Source organism: Tyto alba, unplaced genomic scaffold (genome assembly GCF_018691265.1).
Source record: "Tyto alba isolate M040663 unplaced genomic scaffold, T.alba_DEE_v4.0 Super-Scaffold_48, whole genome shotgun sequence".
In the NCBI taxonomy this organism is placed as follows: Eukaryota; Metazoa; Chordata; class Aves; order Strigiformes; family Tytonidae; genus Tyto; species Tyto alba.
In genome coordinates this window covers 3,990,915-4,014,289 of record NW_024881324.1, presented here as the reverse complement: position 1 = coordinate 4,014,289, position 23,375 = coordinate 3,990,915, and the positions used below count along the sequence as shown (strand labels likewise).

General features: G+C 40.4%; 1 protein-coding gene across 5 annotated transcripts in view; it reads right to left on the bottom strand.

Annotated features, from left to right (window-relative positions):
- Nucleotides 1-5,726: 5,726 nt before the first annotated feature.
- Nucleotides 5,727-23,375, bottom strand: part of ADCY1 (adenylate cyclase 1) — a 169,239-nt gene continuing 151,590 nt past the window's right edge. For 2 of the 5 annotated variants that reach the window (XM_042806792.1, XM_032998860.2), the window contains exons 16-20: nucleotides 22,523-22,669; nucleotides 22,037-22,135; nucleotides 17,888-18,002; nucleotides 16,125-16,249; nucleotides 5,727-15,250 (exon numbers count right to left, since the gene is read on the bottom strand). In XM_042806792.1, the coding sequence (XP_042662726.1) occupies nucleotides 14,912-15,250; nucleotides 16,125-16,249; nucleotides 17,888-18,002; nucleotides 22,037-22,135; nucleotides 22,523-22,669 (825 nt within the window). In that variant the 3' untranslated portion in view covers nucleotides 5,727-14,911. Of the gene's footprint in view, nucleotides 15,251-16,124; nucleotides 16,250-17,887; nucleotides 18,003-22,036; nucleotides 22,155-22,522; nucleotides 22,670-23,375 lie in introns of those variants that run through there. The other 3 variants (XM_042806793.1, XM_042806794.1, XR_006166890.1) reach the window with 3 other exon arrangements.

Below are 23,375 nucleotides of genomic sequence, written 5' to 3'. Positions count from 1 at the left end.
GGACAGATGGTTTGGGGGTTTCATAATCTATCTGAAAAAAAAAATGGTTTTGTACTAATGATACATGAGTCATGACATGTGCTTCAGGTTATATATTTTTTACAGATTTTGGGTAGTGTACCTCTGCTATGACTAGATCTGTCCAGCTGGACAACAAATCTGATTTTTCACACTCAAAACCTCAATCTTGATATACTAACTGTGTTTCACGGCTGCTCAGAAAGTCAAAACCTTATTTAAGAGACTTGAGAGGTGGGCCCATGAAAGCCTCATGAAGTTCAACAAGGCCAAGTTCAAGGTCCTGCACATGGATTGAGGCAATTGAGAGCAGCCCTGCAGAGAAGGACTTGGGGGTGCCGGTGGATGGAAAATTGACCGTGACCCAGCAATGTGTGCTCACAGCCCAGAACCCACCCGTGCCCTGGGCTGCAGCCAGAGCAGGGGGGGCAGCAGGGCCAGGGAGGGGATTCTCCCCCTCTGCTCCGCTCTGGGGAGACCCCCCTGCAGTGCTGGGGCCAGCTCGGGGGCCCCCAACAGCAGAAGGACACGGAGCTGCTCGAGCGGGGCCAGAGGAGGCCACGGAGATGCTGGGGGGGCTGGAGCAGCTCCCCTGGGAGGCCGGGCTGAGAGAGTTGGGGGGGTTCAGCCTGGAGAAGAGAAGGCTCCGGGGAGCCCTTCGAGCGGCCTCCCAGGGCTTAAAGGGGGGACAGGGAAGGGGGGGGGTGGACTCTGGGTCAGGAGGTGTGGGGGTAGGACAAAGGGTAATAGTTTTAAACTGACAGAGGGCAGATTTATGTGAGATCTAAGGCAGAAATCCTTCCCTGTGCGGGGGGTGAGGCGCTGGCCCAGGGTGCCCAGAGCAGCTGCGGCTGCCCCCTCCCTGGAAGGGTTCAAGGCCAGGTTGGACGGGGCTGGGAGCAGCCTGGGCTGGGGGAAGGGGGCCCTGCCCGGGGCAGGGGGGGTGGAACTAGGTGATCTTTAAGGTCCCTTCCAGCCCAAACCATTCTGTGATTAAATGTCTGTTTTACCTTCCATATGATTAATTTCAGGGATGATGAAACTTGGCTCTTTGTCTCTGAACCATTGCAAATATTCTTAAATGCTTTTAATTTAGATTTTGATGTTATAAAATTTTCACCGAGGTCCACCAATTGCAAGGAATTGAAAGTAGTATTCTAACTTCCAAATTTTCTTCTTCTTTGATGTAACGTTGGGACTCAGCAAACAAAAGCCTTAAGGAGCATGCCTTTATCCCTTATAGACAAGTTCAGTGCCACTCCCTCTCTCATCATGGACCAGCTATTCCCTCAGAGACAGTGCTTCCTGTCTATATGAGAAGAGAATTAGGTTGTACATACTTAAAGATGCTACTATCTTAAGATCAATTATAAAACCTTAAGGCATTCAAAATTGTTGTCTGTCTTGCTTAAAGAAGGTTGTAATATACAAGTAGCCACTCTAAAACCACTGTGGGGAATGCCAAATTGAGAAGAGTATATTTTTTATCTAAATGTCTGGTGGATTAATATTTGACTTCAGAAAGTCTAATTACCTCAGTAGTAAGAAACTGGGTACACTTTAATAGCATGAGGTCACTGACCTTGATAAAATCAATGTGCCACCACCTGCCTTTGTAATTACGTCAATGACTCGTCTTCATTATATGCTTATCCACTTCAGTCTTACCAGAGTGCCACAATGTGTTCTATCTGCATGTTGTTTATTCACTAGAGAGTGTCCTATACACTTTCTACGTGTTTCTACACCCCTGAAGTCAATCTGAGTTAATATTCAACTGGGACCTTTCCTCAGTGACTCGCTGTGTGTTTTGTGATACGACTGCTCCTTTCTAATTATGTTGGCAGTGCTGCTGAGGAGCACATAATATTATTGCCAAAGTTCAATAAACATACAGAGTAACTATAGAGTTTGGGGGAAAACAGTCGGTGGTGCTTTCATGACCTTTGGCAACAGTACGAACACAGTTTGGCCAATGCCAAACAAATGTCTAACTTAAAATCTCTCAGCGACCAGAAAATGATGGATTTGCTTTACTTTATTACATCTAATAATAAACAAAAAATGCTGTGTTTGTGCAGTGCAGTGCAGTAGCGTGGCCAGACTGAGAGTAGTCCTGTGCAGCAGGTCAGGCCGTATGAATATCAGTGGCTCTTTCTTCTCTTGGTGTTGCACAGATGCATCCCCAGGTGGTCTGAGATGAGAGATTGCTAATGAAGTCGTTGGAGTCCCACTGATTTAGCAAAGCACAGCAGTTGTGATAGGGAAACTCATTTGCTTTGTCTGTGGTGGTGTAGTAATTGATACGTTACACTCTCGCTATGAAAGCCCTCATTGGCATCTTCAGACTATGCCTAGTAAATGGAAAGGCAAACGTTCATAACAATCATGACTGCTTCTTCACCACTAGCTCCTTCCACTTCTTCATTGCTAGCTCACTGTAGCTAAATCTAATAATAGTGGACCAATGTCTGGTTGTAAGTATAGAAACAGCATAAGCCTGGGAGGCTCATAGCAACATAATATTAAAAGCCAATTTCTATTCTCTGAGCCTTGAGCTTGAAAACCTATGCAAACTACTGCTGCAACTGATATCAGAAATAATCAGCACAGGACTGGATGTTTAGGATCAGATCAGGACTCCTAAGTAGCCTGGCTGTACTGCAAGATCCCCATCCTCAGATGCTCTCTCCATAGTTCAGTGGGTTTAATGAGAGCCAGAATTGTCACAGATCATTTCCACTGCATGGCTCACTTTCCAGCTGTGGATTTTTTTCCATCAGAACAGCCCAAATGAGAATATGGTCCCTGACTGGTACCTGTATAACTGTTTGCTTCCACGGAACACCATGTTTTGCCGGCAGGAACAGTGCATTGTGTGACCCACTGCCCAGGGAATGGCTGCAAAACTGGAAGGCTTTGACATAGACGTGATGGGAATGCACCAATAATGCCTGGATGATATACACAATGTTCTAATTTTCCATTCTCCCTTTCCCCCTATTTCAAATCAACAATGTCCTCTGGTAACATTTTTTGGACAAGAGCACCAGTTCCACTCCTGAGTGGTTTGTGCTATAGACATGCAGTCTCTCTAGAATTCTCATTCGAGGACTGCATCTCTCTAGCATAAGCCACCCGCTACTGGAAATGGTGTTCTTGTCCAAAAATGTTACCGGAGGATATAAGCAACCCACCACTGATACTACCTCATCCTTTAAGCAAAATGAATTCCTATACTCTGTGATTATGCCTCTGAAGCGATTCAGCTGTGTAATAGGGCATGGCAGAAAAATGTTTCCAAGTACCTGACCTGGGTCATTAATTCAGAACGTACACTAGCTCATTAACATATGTGTGTGTATGTACATATTTTATATACGAGTATATATAGCTCTGTGTGTATTTATATACATAAAATCTCCCAAAACAGCACAGGGAGGGTTGAACATTTTGGTATTAAGAGAAGAACTTAAAATACCAATGTGGCAGAATAGGTCCAATGAAAGGTGAAGGCCAGAATTTCAGTTTATTTATGTCCTTTAGCTTTAGTGGAGCTATTCTGATTGACAGTTATGAAGATCTGGCACGCTGTCTTTCAGAGGAGAAGAAGAAGACAAAAACTGGCTATATAAGGCCTCAAACACTTCTCCTCATTGGTGTGAGGGCAAACCAAGAACAGTTCCATCACACCCACTGTCACCACAATAATTCTGCACAACTCGCACTTTGCTCCCTAACCTGCAAGAGAGACAGCTGGGGAGCCTTAGTCTAGCATTTGGAATAAAACCCCTTTCATCTGAGCCTGGGCTATTTTCCATTGCAGGGGACGCTGCGTTTCCAAGTTACCTCAGGGCATATCTGCACGGACAGGCGCGAGGGGCCCGAGTGCCTCTGCTTTCGCTCCGAGCTGGCCAGAGGGGAGTCTGCTGTGATTTGGAAGCGATACAATAGAATTGCTTTGGTCCCATGCCCAAGCTTACAGAGTGTCTTGAGAGACACTTGATCAGTTTTGAAATAAGTTTTAAGTTAACCTATGGAGTTTTGCACTTAGGTTGGTTCTGTGTCTTGCACAAGATAAACTGCCTACGCAGTCTACACTTGGCCCAAGTTGGCCAAATATTTCTGGCTTGTGGAAAGAGAGAGATGTGCTTCCTCTCCCCGTCTTCTGGTCTGTGTAGCCAGTTTTTCGCCAATATTTTCACATGTTTACTTTCCTCTACTTGCTCAATGGATGGAACACTTGGCCCAACCTGGCGTCCACTGTGGTCAATGCAGAAAGTCAACATGACTCACAAGGGAGCTGAGTTGTTCCCACAAGGTTCTTTAGTTCAAAGCAATTGTGGAAGTAAAATTGCAGGATTTCTAGATACATGTTCTTAGCCTTCAAATGGAGAAGCTGTAGTCGGACCCTCTGAAAGGCAGCCTGGTATAGATTAATGAATGCAACTTGATTTAAAAAAAAAAAAAAAAATCAAAACAACAATCCGAAACAGCTGTTTATTCAAGCAATTTTTTTCCTTTATTTTTAATTAGATTCCAGAAATTATAATAGTGCAAACACTCAGTATAAAAGTTGCAATAAGAAATTTACATTCACATTTAACATTTCAGTCCATTCACTTTTTAACATAAAAATAGGACAAATATTCAATTGCTCTTCTCAATTTAACAATCCTGAAAAAGACTGGAAGATACTCTACAATATTCTATTTACATAAAAATAGACCCGTATTATTAATGCAAATCTATCATTGGAAGTTACCCAGTGTGAAGTTATTGTATTGTACTATGTATATACATACATATATATATAGTGTATAGGTATATAGATATAAAAAATATTTATAGGTTCAGTGGGCTACAATGGTTGGAAAGATGACATCTTGACTTACTAGTTCATTCCTTAAAGTTAGGACTATTATTTTTATTTACTTATGTAGATGTTTCTGTTGAGATACAGTGGGCCTCCTCCTGGTCCCTTTGAAGTCACTGGCAACACCCCATTTGACCCCACCCACTGGGAAGGGAACAAACATTAGAATAAGGCCTGAACCAACAGTTCAGCAATCATTGAAGTTATTAATTCCATTAAATTTACTGGGCTGTAACTCGGACTAAGATCTTCTGAAACCTCGTATGCCAATTAAACAGAAAGAAGAATACATTTGGTTTACCCTTTGAGGAATGGAATGTCTCTACTAGATGCAAATTTTTTTTTTTTTATTTTTCAAAATCTAACGAGAGTATTCAAGTTAGTTTGGAAGCAATGAAGAATTTGCTGCAAATATCTGCAGGTTAAGCAGATGATAAGATTCCTCTTACACGGTCTTCATACTGAATACTTCAATTCCTCCAGCCTTATCAAACGCCAAGACTGTATCTTTTCTTGCTCTTAATTTTGAATATAGACTGACATCCAGACACACATAACGACCACCCTGGAAATGGGTTTGCATGTATTTAGTAAACCGCTAGGGAATGTGAATTAGGCTACCCTAGTCTTGTTTCTCTGTCCTTCCTCTGGGGACACGAGCAGACGCTGCCCTGCCCGCGGCTGGCAGGGCCAAGCCTCGCTGCCCACCCCACTGCTCATGCCCATGCTCCCACCACCCTGTGCGTCTACTCACTCTTTTGGGTTTGCTGTCACATACTGCTTCCGAACCAGATTATGGCAAAGCTATTTCTTTCCCCCGAAACACCTATTATATGAAAAATCTGGGGTTTGAAACATTTTTTTTTTTTTTTTTTTGAAAAAGAAGTTTGACAACCACGTGGTGGAGGACCTACAGACAGAGGTGGTGAGCAGGCCTGAGCGGACGGTAACCACCTGCAATAAAAATTCGATGGCACTGAACAACTGAAGGCAAGTTAAGGGCAGCAGGGGCACCAATTTCTTAAGAAGCAGTGTTTTATGAGCTGCAGGTCACATTTTTACATCTGAAGAAGAATTATGCGGTATTAAGAGGCAGGCAGGCATACCTAGACCATTTTCCTCTTAGGGCTATGGTGCTTATTACATTTAAATATTTCTTGCGTGCTTAAAATTATAGGTAAGCCTACAATAGACACTGTGGAGGAAGATCAATTTTGATTGTAGAACACATGCACCAAGTGGTTTTTTGCTTCTGACCTGAGGCTGCTGAACATCTAATTATAAAAAGAAGGAATCACGTACGCTTTTTAAATCTTTTCAGTTAGCAGATCAGAAAAATACTTCACATCTCATTTCCAAGTAGAAACTTTGTACTTATACCAGCAGGGCAAAAGTGAACCTTTTGACAGCAGAGAGTATAAGGATTATTCAGCAGGAGAAAATCCAGACAGATCTGAGTTGCAACAGAAGTTTTAGTGGCAAGGATTTTAAGAGATGGGTCAAATGTGGCTGAATCTGCTTGAAACTGTGAAATGTGTCTATTACTACTGTTTTGCACCATTATCCACATTCTGTGTATTTGTCTGTGATTTGCACACAGACAAATCTACACACAAGTATATTATGGAAAAAGAACATCCAAGAAGAGGCTTTTAACATCTGTCAGAATTTCACTGAAAATAATATTACTGCTCTAGAATTCTCTGAATTGGGTTAAATTACACTAGAAACGGTAACTGCTCTTGGTCTCTGTTTTATAGACCAGTAACTCTGAAGCATTACTTTCATTCTTATGGTATTCTGTAACATTTTCCAGAGCTATTTCTGTGTAATAACCAGCTGCTTGAATGCAGAAAAGAAACTCAGCATTTGCTTTGTCTAAGTCCAAATTTGTGCAGACAATTGTACTTGTAAATGGGAGCAAGTTACACAATCACTTTATTTCTTTTTTCTTAATTGAACCCTAGTAATGTTACTGTAAAAAAAGCAGGAATTCTAAGTGAAGAAGGATTTCTACTGGAACAATTTAAAAATATAATTATCATGAAGCAATTTTGTGATGGCACAGGTAAGTAATTTTCATCTACATCTCACTCAAAATTCTTAATACGTTTCTCAAATGGCATTTAAAATGTAAGGACAGCCTTTGCACCCGTGTGCACTAAGGAGTAAAAGACACGAGATATCACCTACGTAACTTCAATGTGCCAGCTCAAATTTTTCATAACTGATGCCACCATTGACAGGTCTAGGATCAAAGCAGCAGGTCAGGCACTTGAAAGTAAGACACAATAGTCTGCACAACTGCAGTAATTAAAGCACACTGTAGCCTTGCCCACAATGAGGAGTGTTAGCTGTTTTACCACCAGCAGGCTAAAATATGTCTAGCAACTGTGGCAGTGCAGTTACAAGCCATAGGTAAGTGTTCTGGATGTTTTTAATCAACGTGTTGTATACGCCTGTTCCGAAGAGAAGGACAGCCAGCTTTTTCAAAGGAGCTCCAAACTCTCTGGGCAGATTTTCTGCAGAACTCAGCTCACTCTGTGTGCTGAGCTTTCTAGGAAATCTGTTCTTATTTAGCTTGGACCCACATGTGCCTGTGTATGGCCTCCCTCCATAAACACTTGGAGCACTCCTTGCACCCACATAGCTGTGCTGGTAGTAAACCAAAGTAGGAAAGGAAGTAGTAAAAAAGCTTCACAGTGATGCAGCACTGTTTGTTCCCTCAGTTTTATGCAGGTGTGGCATGTCTGATGCCACAGAAGGCATAAAACGGGGATCCTAATATAAAGAAACAGATCCTCCAGCATGCAGTAAGGCACAAGCAAAACCAAGTCCTTCCAGCACATAGGCTATGCACGTTAACCAATGCTAATTCAAATTTCAAGGTGCTTCCGCATGATCCGAAAATAGGCATTAAAGGTGACAACCTCCAACCATTTCTAGGAAGTCCTTCTGAAATTCTGAAAGCAGTTCACCAAGAGATCTTCAACACTCTTTGTGAATGTAGAGAGAAGTGAAAACTCAGAAATTAATCTGGCTGTGCAGTTAAACACAAGCCTCATTTTTGTTGCACTAGGAATCTGGTTCTGCCAGCTCAGATACTCAAGACCTGTCCCATGTCACTGGGAACTTTACCACTGACTTCAGAAGGAGTACTGGCTTTTCACCTCTTCCCTTCAGCAACTGCTATCTCAAAAGCTTATTTTCTTTTTGTTATTTCATACTCCTGCTAAATTTGTGCTTTTTTTTTTCTTTTTTCTTTAATTCTTTTCCTGGTTTTGCCCTTGCACCAATCAGATTACAAGTCATACTCGGCCTCCCAAGCAGTGTGACATTTTGAAGAGTACTTAAAGAGCAACAGGCAGCCCCCCTTTATACGTACTTTCTCCCATTTATTTACATTTATATATTTATTCATGATTTAGATCTGGCCTGAAAACTCAGTGAGAGATGGGATTAAAAGGAACAAAAGGCTAAAAAAAGTCTACCCAGAGTTCTGGAAGAAACCAATCATAAAGAGGGTTGGGGTAGAGAAGCAGAGTCCACGTTGTCATTGTCACAACAACTATGCCACACTGAGATGGAAATCCCACTACATTTGAGATGAGTTAATTGATGATTGTTAGAAACCCTTAACTGCTGAATGAAGCAGTTCTGTACAAGGTAGTGGTTCTTATATGCAGGCAACTGGGATACATTGTATGAATCTATATCTTATGACCACAGAAGTACTTCCAGAAGCTGTACTGCTTAATTAACCCCACAGTCACCTGATTAAACAAACAAATTAACAGATTTCTAACTCCTATTATAAAACTAGCTCAAATCTGTAAAACACAAAATGTTATTAATCCATAGTAGAAGGTATTTGCAGTCCACACCCTTTTTCCTCTGTCACCAACCTCCGTCTTACGCTCCTACAATACTCCTCATTGATTGTACAGCAAGTATATAACTAATTTGAGAAGCAGTCCTGAGCTGTAGTGACACAGATGTGACAACTTTAAAAATGACGCATGCAAAATACCCCCCGAATTTAAAGTTTTGTTCAGAAGCAACATGGGAAAAATCAGCTAGAGGGCTGGATATTGATTCCTTATTCCTATGTCATTAACTGACATGGGCCTGAAGTGGTGGGTTAGGCTGTGATGCCCGAGGGAGGCATCCCTGTAAGCGTGACTTTAGAGGGAGCAGGACTAGCATCAGCACAGAACCTGGACGGCTCAAAGCCAGAGAACCCAGTGAATCTTCTCCTCACAGTTCTGTTACTTTCTGATTAGCAACAGAAGTTATTTGAAAAAAAAGTCAAAACAGCTAACAAAAATAAGGCAACAAAATTAATTTATATATATACATACATATATATACATATGTATGTATCTAGGAAAACAATCTATTTGCATTGTGTACCTTTCACATACAATAACTTATTACCACATTAGAAATATACTCTGGGTAACATCAATGGGACAAATTCACCTCCTTTACCTTCCATAGTGTTGCACCTGCATACAGCAATGATGGGTTTGACACTTGGTCCTTCTTGATGACAATACCACATCAAATGCAGTATCAGAGAATACCCACTGAATGTCAGATATTACACCATTATGAACTAGAATATCTGCTTGCTTTTTAGATTACAGTAAGTAGAGTTTATTGCTTCTAATGACCAGAAGGTACCTTATGAAGACAGCATAGATGTTGATAACAATTTTCATATACGGTATTACGGATCTTGGAACACTGAGGTTGGCAGATCACAATCATAAAATTATTTTTCTTCTTTATTTGCTGTTTGCATTTTGATTTTGCTTTGCTGAATGCACATGCAACTAGTGGATTTAACTCTGTGCCAGAAGTGATATGTCAAAAACATTTAGGAAAACTTACTGTTTTGTTTTGCTTTACTGAAGTCAGGCATGAGTGGCATGCAGTAGATTGTAAGGAAAAGCAAAAGGACGTCCATTTCCAAAGGATTTATAATCTCCATGCACATGTAAAACGTCTCTTACAAAAATTGTTAACATTTGTTAAAAGTGTGCCTTTTTGCCTCTTTTTATACAAGTGTACATGCAATTACCTGTCCGAGCTAAAACTATTTACAAAATTTCATAATACAATACATCTTTTAAAGTGAATAATACATGAAAGGCCAATGTTTTCTGTTGTTTCGTAACACTGTACAAGATTAAAAATAAATAAGGCATTATAATACAGGTTTATCACAAATTAAAAAATGTCAGTTTTCACTGTAATACAAAACTCTAACTTGAAAGAACATTATGGCTAAATAGTCCTCCTGCCTGGGCAGAACACAGAATCGGAATCTGGACTTGCTGATGTAAAGAAAACGCTTTGTTTCTGCTACAAGCAGGAATTCAACACATGAAAATGGTTCACGCTACTTACTATGTGTTCAGACTCCTCAAAGCACTGAAATGGCACAGGTCATATACGGTTTCCCTTCGAGCAGTGACTCCCAAGCACTTTCTTTTGCCTTGCGGATAAATTACAGGCAAAGTGTGGAAGAGATTTAGGCGCATGACCTACTTTCAGTTACAGTGCTGTAAAATACTCAGTTCAGTGCTGACGCGAGACATCGGTGTAACCCAAAGCAGAACTTGGCCCGCAGAAGCTCAACTCCTGACCTTCAGAAGCATGCTGAACCCCTAGTGAGTTCTGCAGGCCTCGTGGGCACATAAGGGATGCAGGTTCAGCCCTAACGAGCCAAAGCTTTTGGCTCTCAGTCTCACCTAGAGAAAGCGAGGGAGAATTTGCGTCTGTTTTAGTGAAGACAAGGGAGTGTGACTTGCCACAGCAGGAAGCAGCTACAAAAAACAACGCATTTTACAGGCTGGATAAAACAGCGTTCTAGTCAATGCAAATGGAAAATGCTCAGAAATATCTAGCCAGTAATTCAACTGAATCCCAGTTTGTAATCTCAGCAAAGGATAATAGGTAAAAAATCTTTTAAAGATAAAGGTAGCATAGGAACACTTTGAAATTAGTCTGAAGATCTCTGATACCTATATCCTTATATAAAGAATGAAAGACTTCGGTTATTACTATTATCTGAAAGAGAAAACGTGCAAACTGATGTGAAATATTGTGCTTGCTATTGACAGACACTGACACGCCAAAATGGCATCGCTTTGTTGTAGGGCTCGTATCTGTTAATTGTTTCAAGCTAACAGCTGCACAAAACAGTGAACAGAAGTGCAGGAGGCCATTCTGCCCACAGTGCAACAAGTTACTGTCCTCAGCTAAACGTGAGGGACTTTTGGGTACTGTGGGGCAGAACTGACTCCTTGCTGGGGCTACAGCAAGGTCACCCAGGCAAAAGTGACAGAGCTTGACCAGAATATTAATAAATGCAGGATAAGAAATACAACTGCATGCATGAAGATGGACACAGCCCAAATCCCACAAAAATCCAAGGAAATCCTTGTGGTGATTTTCAGGGATATTGGAGTGGGCCACATATGATCTTCAGCCAATTGCCAATAAAAATTTGATGACAACCTTCTCTGATTTGGCAGAAAATGTGCATTGGTGGGGTTATCAGTAGCATTACTACTACCTCTTTCCATGTATAAAACTTACTGAACATATCAAAGAATGCAGAAGAGCAGAGAGATTAAATCTGTCATTTAAAGCTATTGCACAAGGCCTGAAATAAAGCAAATGTACACAGAAAAGGAAGATGGGGAAAAATTATATGAATAGGAAGGTAAAGCACAAAGGCAAGAGCACAGCTTCATTATATCATGATTTCAACAGGCATTTAGTTTTCCCTGTTGGAATGGCTGCTGAACACTGCCTATCATTTTCACGTGGCTTTTTACTGGTTTGTGCCTTGGCTGAACTTTCTTCATGAATCTGTACGGCTCAGACCAGGACTACGTAGTAGAATGTAGTTTTCCCCACAGTAAAACCAGCAACAACCACCACAACAAATACACGAAAAATGTTAATGGGACGGCTTGGGTGAAGCCTGGAACCTGACTCCGAGTACACCGTCACACGCACACTGGGCAGGCTGGAGCACCAAGAAGCCAGCCCGGGCCCCAAAACCTGCTCATGGGGGCACAGACCTCCCGCAGGAGGGCCAAGCGAGAGGCTGATGATGGGCTGCTCCTGCCCATGTCCCTCCATTCAGCACGAAAATCGTTCTTACAGAAGTCACGTGCCCCATTCGGCTGTCGGAGAGAGGGATCAGGCTTAGAAAGACTTCGGAGTAGTCTTACTAGCACCTGATAATCTTTTAAAACATGAGAACGAGTGATCCAAATGTACCTTGCTACATCACATTCCACTGACATTACTCCAGGACTAGGCTGGGAATAAATCTGGGAATGAGAACGGTCCTGGAAGTATTAGCACAGGGGACAGTTCGTTTCTGCTCACTGTCCACTTAGTGATAAAAGAAACAACGGCAATATGCCTCTATCTTGGACCTATTAAAACAGTAACAAAGAAATAATTTTTCATTGCGAGCTTTTGGTGTGGGTAAATGGCTGTATTTGGTCTATGTGTTCATGTACTACCAGATCTCCTGCTAGGGTCTGAAGATGCTTTTAATAACTGCTTTCATTATTATAAATGAAATTATACCAAATTCGCTGATTCAAAAATTGTGTAACTTGGGCTCTTTGTGAGTGGAACTGAGTGATTAATGCTATTGCACATAATGTTTTCTGTTTTGCTTAAATATTTAACTTATCTGCGTGATGATTTAGTTCTTACAAACCAACTAAACCCCATAAATATGCAGTGTATTTTACATGGATACCACTTATTCAGTTTAATTATGCAAATATTGTTCTTTTAAATCTGTATACTCTACATGTATTTATTTAAATAGCTTTGAATGCCTCAAAACTAGAACTGAATTTTTCTGGACCTGGATAGCTGTAAGGGAGATAAAGAAATGCAGTGAGTTTCCACAGATCAGCCAGAGTGCATACACCTAGTACAGTTAGGAAGCAATACTCCTTTTTTTTGTAGTCACTTTACTCACAACACTAATTTTGGTAGCTTTGTAATGAAGCACCTAGCTGACAGGGTACATAAAAATTAATTAAAAACCCTGCTGAAAACCACTGGAGTCCCACAGCAGCCTGATGTGGCTTCATGGAGAACGGAAACTCCTGCAGCATTTCTTTAACCATTTGCATCTGTTGACACAGTATTTGTCCATACGCTTTTAACGCAAACAGTGACTGCTCCAAAGCAAATGTTGATTGCAGGAGAATTGCTCAGAATCTTCTTTCCACTGAAATCAGCAATAAAATAGGCCCAACCAAGGGAAATGGGACATTAAGTACATGCAAGTTTTCTACTGTACAATCTGGACAACTTCTGTAGTCTCGGGAGGGTTTTTCATGTCTGTTTTGGTTTGGGGTTTTTTTTTGGGGGGTGGGGGGGAGGTGGTTTGTTTTTTTTTTGTAGTTAAAGGGAAGTTTTGCCTGTTTTTAGACAATGTAAAGTTTTGCTTCTGTTTTGGAAAGCAGTGAGGCTGGTTAGCTTGTGCATCCCTACCAGGACGTCTCCCTGGAGCACATGTCGCTCGGCAGGATGACCTCCAACCACCCCCTCCTCCAGCACGGAGCTGCACTCCACGTTTCACACCCAAATCAGCGTTTCAAGATGAAACCATGAACAATAGGATGTGGACTGCAATAAAGAAAAAAGCAGTCAAAATATGTTCCCTTTTATGCAGATTAAGAGCAGGCCTCACAATCCCAGCGTGTCTGCCAGCGTACTCATTTGGGCAAAGTTTGACTGCTCTTGTTTCTCAGAAGCTGTAAAGCTTTCTATAATTGTACAGCTTTGAAGAGTGAGCCTGGGTAGAATCAAGTTATAATAAAACTGTGGCTTAAATTTAAAAATCAACTAAGACAGAAGACTATGCTGGCAAGCATACAAATGTCACAAAGCTAGCAACAGCATGTTTGTCACCAGTACAGGACTATTCTTTGAGCTGTTTAGAAAGGTAAAACTAAATCCTGGAACTGAGCCACAGGACCTGTGCTGTTTGTAAAAGCCTGAAATAATATCAGCCTTCTACTCTTCAATAAAATCAGCACTGTACATAAAGGAATGTTTCTATATTGCATAAGCATATTGCTGTGCTTGCAGGGTAGCTCCTCTGTCTTGCACAGAGTCAAATGCCCTGTGAAGAGGCAGCAACTTCTAAAGTCTACCACCCTTTTTTTTTTTTTTTTTTTTTTTTAATGGAAAGAATATATATTGCTCTTCTGCCACACCTTTAAGCTCTGTGGTTTATCTACTTCATATCTCAGTGTTATGCTTTGAATTGGATTTTTTTTTTAAGTTTTTGGAGCATGCAAGGAGAATTTTTAAAAAAATAGGGTTTAGCAATTAGCTGAATCCAGCCTTCATTAATCTGCCACTGACAGCACAATGAACACTGTTCTCATTGCTTCAACTTACGCACTGGGAGCACGGTTTCTCTAACTCTTGCTGTAGCCTTGGAGAGTCTCCAGCTGCCCCACACTCCACAGTTAAATGCAGTTTAGCTAATCCCAGACCCAACAATGCTGGCTATGACAGCAAGAGAAATCTCTTTGCTATGTCATTGCAGGTGGATGTGTAAATAAATGCTTATTTTTATCTCTATAAATCTCTAGTAAGTCTACACAGGTCTGTTTGTATATGTGCATATATAGATTTAAACATATATATACACACACACACATAGATAATTGCTTGCACGTTTATCTCATTTTTTTTTCATTTACCCTTTAAAAATGCCAAGAAAATATTCCTCATTTCCAGAAAATCAGTTTTGACTTTTCCTAACAGAATTGCTAGCCCTTATATGTTCCATCCCAAGAGTTCGTTACGCAGTCCTCAAGTTCTCTTTGGTTGGATTGTAGTGGTCCTTGGTTAATGCCATGGCCTATGACCTCTGATCTCTTGGTAAAAACGCAGGCAACCATTGCTCTCCAAGTTCACTGCAAATGGCACAACCATATCTCCTTTGCTCTATGCCTCCTTCACAGCTGGCACAGAAGGAAGATAATGCAGTGTTTGATTTGTGTGACTGGCAGGCACTTGACCTGCTCCAAGCCCAGCGTTTGCAGTAAAGCTAGCAGCTGAGGACACCGACGGACAGCTGGTGCCCAGCTTTGTTTGAATGTTTGCTCTCCCATAAGGGTACATTTTCCGCTCTAAGTTTAAAGACCGTGTTTGTGAATTATTCCCATCGGCCTTTCCTTCCAGGAAATAGGTCAACATTTCACCTTTTCCCTTTACACTGACTTTACCCCTGCACACGAATTCATAACTGCACCTTTTTAATATCCGCTGAACTTCTTCCGTCACCTGGAGACAGAAAAAAAAAAAAAACTATTAGTTTTTCCTGTTCAACTAAGGTTATTCCTAGAACTGCCCACCTCTCCCCATTTTACTTCTCTGTCATGAAATATGCAGAAGCAGAATGAATTAACACATATGGCTGCTCTTGGGCTCATTTAGAATTTTCTTAAGAAATTAAAAATTACTGACCAAACTTGAATCTGAGAAGCACAACTTCTGGTCTTGAACTGAGGAAGTACACAGCCAGAGTAAGCTCCGTCTAACTGAAATGTGTAACCAAATTGTCCACTGTTGTAAGCTGGATCAGTTCCAATGATGATAATATACTACAGAAGAACTTTTGGTGCCTGAAGACTATACAGGTATTTTGGATAAAGGACTGCAAGAGTTCATGAGGATTTTGAGAGGTTCAGCATAGCTTCTAGCCAAACTCTAGCAGAAAAACAATGTTCTCTGCCTGTGTAGCCTGTCCAATCCAAAGTATCCAAGGAATTTTTAAAGCTACATAAAATGCAGCAGGATGCAAATGGACACAGATCCTTTCATTGTAGTCCTTATTCAGGCAAAATTCCTGCAGCACAAGGACTGGCCCATGCAGTGTTGGCATTCTCAGGCTTGTCTCCAACTGTGTGCAATGCAGCAGAGAACTCTTGTTTCTTCTGATGGGAAATAATTTGTTTGAGCATTTAATTGCCTCCGAGTAGTGAAGCAAATATAATGGAAAACAACTATACCTCTGATGCTTGAATCATCTGGAGAATGTTGCCCTTTTCATAAGAACCACAAGATTGAGTGAGGCTGCGTTTTCTAAGTGGTCTTGCAAATGTAACCACATTTACAGGTATGTAAAGTTTGCAAAATTGTCTCAGAAGGCACTCACCTGAATTTTTCCCTGCACTCCAGTACTATCCATCCGGCTGGCAACATTTACAGTGTTTCCCCAGATATCATACTGTGGTCTTCTGGCTCCAATGACTCCAGCCACTACAGGCCCAACATTAATACCTAGAAACAAAACAATGAGTTTGGTTTCAAACCTTACAGAATATTGTCCAAGGGAAACATGAATCCTGCAAAATAGATCTAACACAAATGCCTTAGAATTCTTCTGGTCATAGAATATAAGATATGCTAAATTAATGCCAACTGAACTTCTGTATTTGTAAGAGGAGTAGAAACAAAATAAAGACATAATCAGAGGTATCTTACTGGAAATGCAATATGATAAACAACATAAACATTTGGCTCATCTGTGGATTTTATTTTTTGTCTGTTTTAAGAAAAGAATAAAAGCAGTGGTAGTGCAAAGCTTAGCTGAACAATTAGCAGAGTTTAGTAGAATTCAGGACAAGCTGTTAAAGATCTTCAGTTCTTTGCTATGCCTTCCACTGTGGTTACTCATATAAAGCCTTTTAATGGAGGTTTGCCAAGAGGAACAGAAATAGTGGCCTGGAACATGCAAGGAATGGGGTAAGGGAAGCATGGCACACTGGTTGTCAGTATTAGACAACTAAGATCAGGGAGACACTGGAAGAAGACAAGAGCATGTGAAAAAGGCTCAGGTGTCTTTTTTTGGAAACCACAGGGCTTGATTCTACATTTCTGGCTGATTTTGGCACCTTGCTTGGAAGATAAAAGAGGATGTTCCTTCTTCTGATTGCCTTGAAGAGCTACAGATGCTAAACCCTGCATGAGGTTCTGTGCAAGAGAGTTCCCAGGCAAGTTATGCAGAAGAATGGGGGTTAGACACTTGTCTTTTGCCCCGTTGTGAACCTGGAAAGACCAGTTATAACAGAGTTCAAGGAGAATTTGGGGTTTATAATTACTAGGGTGTACAGGAGGGCAAGGATGTATAACTCTCCTATTGCTACCCTTAATGTCTTTGGTCTTTCACAATCTTCCGCTGCTAGCAACCTCACTTTTCCCCTTGTCTAGCCCATTCTCACAGTTCAGCCAGGAAAATATATAGAAAAAGAAGGTGGAGAAAATGGTTTGTGTTATAGACTATGCAATGAAATGAGAACAGTGATGGAAATACCATTGGAGAGGAGCAGGATGCAGGGAGGGAAGGGAAGAGGGGAACTTGCTCTCTAAGAAGGCTGGGGGAAAGTACTCTGAGAGGTAAGACATGTAATAACATGTAAAAGATTGCATGGGAAGGTTTGTGCTGTGAAGACCAGACTATTTTATTTGTTGGAGAAAACAGGACTTGTTTAGGTGATTTGGCATCTGTGGACAAAAAGCTCCCATCACACTTTTAATGCCAGCAAAGCTTTTGCAGATGCAACTTAGCTTAATAGTTAAGCACAGTCAGACCCAGTTTTCAGCAGTTTAGCAATGCAAAGCAGTGTAATCCACAAGACTGGGTACACTAATAATATTGTATAAAATTATTGGTGCAGTTTCCTTTTAGAGGTGTGTAGATTAAGTAAACACACTGGAATTGGACACAGTTATAATTCCTTAATACAGATGCTCACCATCCAGACTGCTGACCTTCTACATGGATGTGACACTCCTACTAAAGGAGGATTTTTGGTTTTAACCATGAGTGCAGGACAGGCCATCTTTTGCAGACAGCGTATGGAAAGCCAACAAACAACAATGTTCTCCTTGGGTGATAATTGTAGAAACATGACTTACCAACTCGTAGGACAAAGTCGTTGTAAGACTGATAGTTGATTTCATCAAGAACGTCAAACATCTCTATTGCAAAATCTGCCAGTGTACTCAGATGGGAATAAATTGATTTTTTAGCCTAGAGACAAAATAGTATTGCACATTATATTTGTATGGTACTGAGAGGCAGGTGAAATACAGAAGTGAAGAACAACAAAAAGCTCAGACTGGATGGCTTAGGAAAAGAATCTAACCCATTTTGCTGTTTGTGAAAATAGACTTTTGATGGTGGCTACAGCACATGCATTCTTTTCTCAAGTACTGAATTCTTGTTGTTTTTTGGTTTTGTTTTTTTTTTTTTTTTTTTTCTCTCTCTCTTTTGATTTCTGGGAAGAATGGAAAGCTAAGTTCCCGTGGTAAAGTGGTTCTGTTGCTAGAGAGCTGCAGATGTTTGTTGTGAGTGTGGCAGGGAATATAACCTGCTTTCTTACAAAACTGCTTTGCTTGATGATTATTAATAACTATAGTTTCTGCCCTCTTCTCCCTTTGGGGCTTTTGCTAGCTCCCGGTTCCATGGGGTGCATGCTGTTCCCATTGACAAAATTCCCGTTAAGTTTAATCCTGTGAGATGCAGAACGCCCCTAGTTTCTTTCCTTTCCAGGCAAGCTGAAGTGAGTTGTAAAACGTATCTAAATTAACTAAAGCAAAAGAACCAAAAGGGGTCAAACGAAATGCTGAAGTATCAACTCATTAAAAAACCCCAAAACATAAAGAAATAATTTTTACAACTTCAGTCCAATTAAACTGTTGCAACTCCTTTTCAGAGGATATTGTGGATTCCAGAAGTTAGCTAGGTTCAAACATAATTACTCAAACTCATGGAAGAAATATTTGCTACAAAGGAATAAAAAGGTACTATCTGTAGATCTACCTTAAGCAGCATTATATTAGAAAGTAGAAAAGAGAGGTTTGCATGTTTGTCCTGTAACTCATGCCCTTGCCTCAGGATCTACCGTTGGCTAGTTAAAGACAGGTTACTAGAATAGACCTTTGACCTGGTTCAGTATGATTGCTCTTAAATTGTGCTCTAATTTGAATAATAAATATGAATTCTTGAACAGATTTGAAAAGTGAAAGTGGGTTAAAGGTAGAATATGGTGAAAGAAATGCAGGGTCAGTGTCAGTCTAGCTTCAATAGGGTGTTGCACAACAGGGCTATGACAGCTGGCATCGGATGAGAGCTCGCTGTTTTTTCGTCATGATAGTGAGATTTTATAAATGAAGGACTTGACAGTCACTGAGGAACCTGAGAAACAGGTTGCTATTTGCTTTACTGGGTTCAGTTTGAAAGGTTTCCTTCATGTGGCTGGAAAATTTACAAAAATTAGAGCAAAGTGCTAACAAAAAATTATGAAAGTCATCCTTAGGCCAGTCCCAGTTTTTAGGAAGGATATTTTTATTTACCTGCCTGGGTCTCTGGCATTCTGCTTCTTGCAATGCCAACTAGCTTTACTCTCTTCCAGCCTCACCAAGAGAAAGGAAGAACAGGAATTAAGTTTAAAGAGTTGATGGCTACACTTCCAACAGAGAAGGAGAAGAATTTTGTATGTCTGGAGGAGACAGGGAGGAGTATATAGTTTTATTTAATCCTCTAATCTTTAAATTCCTTATCCTTCCGCCTCTTTGTTGCCTGATGAATGCTTTGATTTCCTGCAATGCCCTCAGGGTTGCAGGAGAGAGGACTGGTGACAAATACTGGATGTGCTGCAGGTGACAGATGCCTCTCAAAAGGATTACGGGCAAACTCTTTTGAACCTGCACTGAAAAACACCACGAAGTTAGGACCCCGGTGAAATCACAGACGTAATTTCAAAGGACTACACACGCATAATGAACTTACATTGTGCAAAAGGTCTACAGAGAGCTTGGTTTGTGTGCTGCCGTGATGGTGTAACTGGCAAGCAATTATTTAAACATCAGAGGAATAGTTACTGGAAAGACTGCCCAGAGCATCACAGTAAAGCCACTCTGACAGAGGCAATGCACATTTACTATAGTAACCTGCTGAAGTCAAGCTGCAGAAACAACAGATCTGTAAAATATGGGACTTCAGTATTTAACTTTATCAGGGTATTGGGTTCTTATGTGGGTAAATATTCTCAGTTAAGAGCACAGTTAACCCCATCCACTGCTCTCTGCTCATGTCCAAATCCTAGTATGAAATTGGCAGTTCACAATCAGAGGCTGTGCCAGATTTTCTGATGAAGCTGTGACACCCCTGGCAGAGGGCAGACCAGAAGCACTTGAGTCTCTTACGGCTCCCCAGGGTCACATATGGCTCCGTAGGGCAGCCTAGGGACTGTAGGACTGCTGGCAGTGATGCTCTGCGCATGACGGGCTTCCCAGGACCAGCGGGCTTCTAAAACGTTGCTGCATGCTGAAGACCTAGTGGGAAGTTTCCAAGAGGATGTGAATAATTTCTACTTGCTTGCTTCTCACAAGCAGTGGGAAGAGATGACAGAAGAGCTGGCACCTCAAGTTAAAGTAAAAAAATATTGTCTGTTTCATACAAGATCTTTAGGTTTTCTGGAATATAGAAAGTTAAACAAATTCTACCTATACAGAAAAGATCAACATTTGCCCAAGATTTCAGAGAAAGGCAGAATCCTGTACTAGACCTTCTGCAGTGATTTAAATGCATTACTATCATAAATTCAGAGCAGTATCTTCAGTACTGGGCTAACTCAGCTGACCCTTCAGTTAGCAACTATAAAATACAAGAGATAAACACGTTTAGGTTTTGGAACATATGCTGTCAAAGTTACCCAATAACGCACTTGTTTTCAGGATTATAGTTCAAAGAGCATTTATAGCAGACACACAAGTATGCCGTTGCCTGTTTGCCTGAGATCACACTGAACAAAATTCAAAGGATCAATTTTTTTGCCTGTGTCAGGACCTAGGAGTCAAACATTTCAGCGTAAACAGAGTTTTAAAAATACCTTTTTGTAATGTGTAGGTTGCTAGGAATGACACAAAGGAAAGCATCAGTTGTAAATACCCTGCAGACCAGAAAATTAGTGGCATGTGATACACTCCAACATGATTCTAACAGTTCATTTCAATGTGGCCTTGTTTTTTATTTACTTAACAAGGATAACTGTTGCTAGAAAGTTCACAGGCCATCTTCTGGCACTTTTTGCTTTTGCCATCTAATTCAGTGTTATTTTCCAGTGCTAAACCATATGCACAATTGTACCTCTACAACATGCATACATCCATATCAGAACAGGAGAGAGGTGTCTCAAGATTTTGGGCAGACTAGGTGCGTGGATTGCTTTCATTTTCATTATAATCCTCATGCTATTAATTTTATTTGTATAAATTATTTTTTTAATATAATTGTTAAAGTGCATAGTACTCTGTATACAATATATTCAGTGTACTGTCCATAGGCTTTTCTGCCTTTCTAGGTGATGCATGAAAATCTAGGAAATCTCTGTCCCAAGACACAAACTTAAGGTGAGAAACACACTCAGGAGTAGTAATGAGGACACAGAAGAAGAATTGTTCCCTAGAACTAGTGGGTCTGAAATGACTTTGATTTTTTTATTGCTGAGTAATTACAGGTGTAAAAAGAATGCTAGCGGTAGAGACAAAGAAGAGCTGATTTGGAGGGACCAGGGTAAAATACAGCAATGTACCTAGCACTAAGTTCCCATCCATGATAGGGGCTGGGACAGGCTGTTTGTTTTGATTGTGGGTCGCATCCAGAATTCAATATAAAAAAAAGATTAGTCACATTTTAATATTCTCATGTTAGTTTTGCAACAATTCATTACATCTAGAGTCTCTCTTTCCCTGCATCTTACAAGGTCATCCTAAGGTAGCGGGTTTAAAACACTACCACTACCACTCTGACTTAGAAGCTTTATACACCAATTTGCAGAGAATTCAGAGCTGCAGACAATGCAATCCCAAATGAGCAACTGCTAGGATAGTAATTTTTCTCTTCAGGCTACAGCTGTTCTTTTAATTTCAGACTTAAATTGTTGTAAAGAAGTAATACAAGTTATCTGTAATCACACAGAGTTTGTTGTGTTTCTGATGTTCCTCTGGAAATTGAAGGAGAATGATTCCTCCACAAATGACCGTCATGTAAAATCTTCTTACCTTAGTTCCTGAAGTAGGTACGAGTCCCACAGCTGCCATATACGTACTTCCAATTGTCTTGATCTTTTCTATGTCCTTATAACATTCTTTGTCCATAAGCTTTGTTTAAAACATAAAACTGTTAAATATTACATAGTATTTTAGACAAGCAACCATAGCTATCACATAATATGTGCAAGTTGATTAAACCATATTATTTTTGGTTAAATTGAGGCTTGCCCACTTTGAAGTCATTGAGATAAACTATCATTAATTCACATTTTAATACTCTTCCTATATTAGAGGTATTTGAGGTCAGACTTACGTGCCTGAAAGTACAAACTGGGCACTTTGGAGAAGCTACAATTACCAGCTACAACTAAATAGGAAGTTTACAGTCCTCTTTTATTAGGCAGTTCAAGATGCGCTGAGTTGCTATAGAAAATCTCTGTTGGTAATAATTTGGCAGAACCAATATGGTCAAAATACGAAGTGTTTAGACCTTACCTCATCAAAATCAGCAATAATTTCATTTAACAGGCGTAAACATTCCACTCCCATATTATTGCCATCCAATTCGATGTAGAAATCATTGAAATTTGGTATGGAAGCAAACATCACTCCCACTTGTGAATATGACTGGTAATAAAGGTCCTGCAGTTCATGAGCAGATACAAATTTTATTTTAAAAGATTAATCTAAACCAGGCATCATTATTGTGATATCTGTTATACTACTAAGCAATAGCTACGACAAAACCCATGATTTCTGGTAGAGAGAAAGCCAACGTTATCAAAAAAGTGTTGAAAGATCTCGCCATTCAAAAACACAAAAGAAAATTAACACCTAGTTTATTAAACCTATTTAAAACAACTTAGTCTTTTTCTCTGTTTAGACATGGAAGCAGTGAGTAAAAATTCTGTAGAAAGTCTTAACAGTTGTAGAACTTTCATTGTATGAGAAATATAATTGCATTTTCTCAATTAGGAGATGGAACCAGTTTACCCTGTGGCACAAAGCCAGCCAGGCAACTCTTTCCCTGAGTTGCCGAGTCCTGTATTCAACATTTACAATATAATGATGTTCTGTACAGTAAGGTTTCTGCTTAAGAATTTGGAGGGGTCATGGAAAGTAAAACCACTCTTCCATGGTTCAAACACATTGATCCAAACCCTCCAGAGCAGTATCATGGCCGTTCCAGCTACTCCAGTAAGGGCTTCCTGAACCAATCTATTTAATCACTGCAGCCTTTGATGTTAAAAGCTAGTGTCTCTCTTGGGTGTGTACAATTCTCTGTTTTTAACTTTAAATGGATGGGTTGGTAACAGTAGCGTATTTCCAGAACTAGAGTGGTTCATAT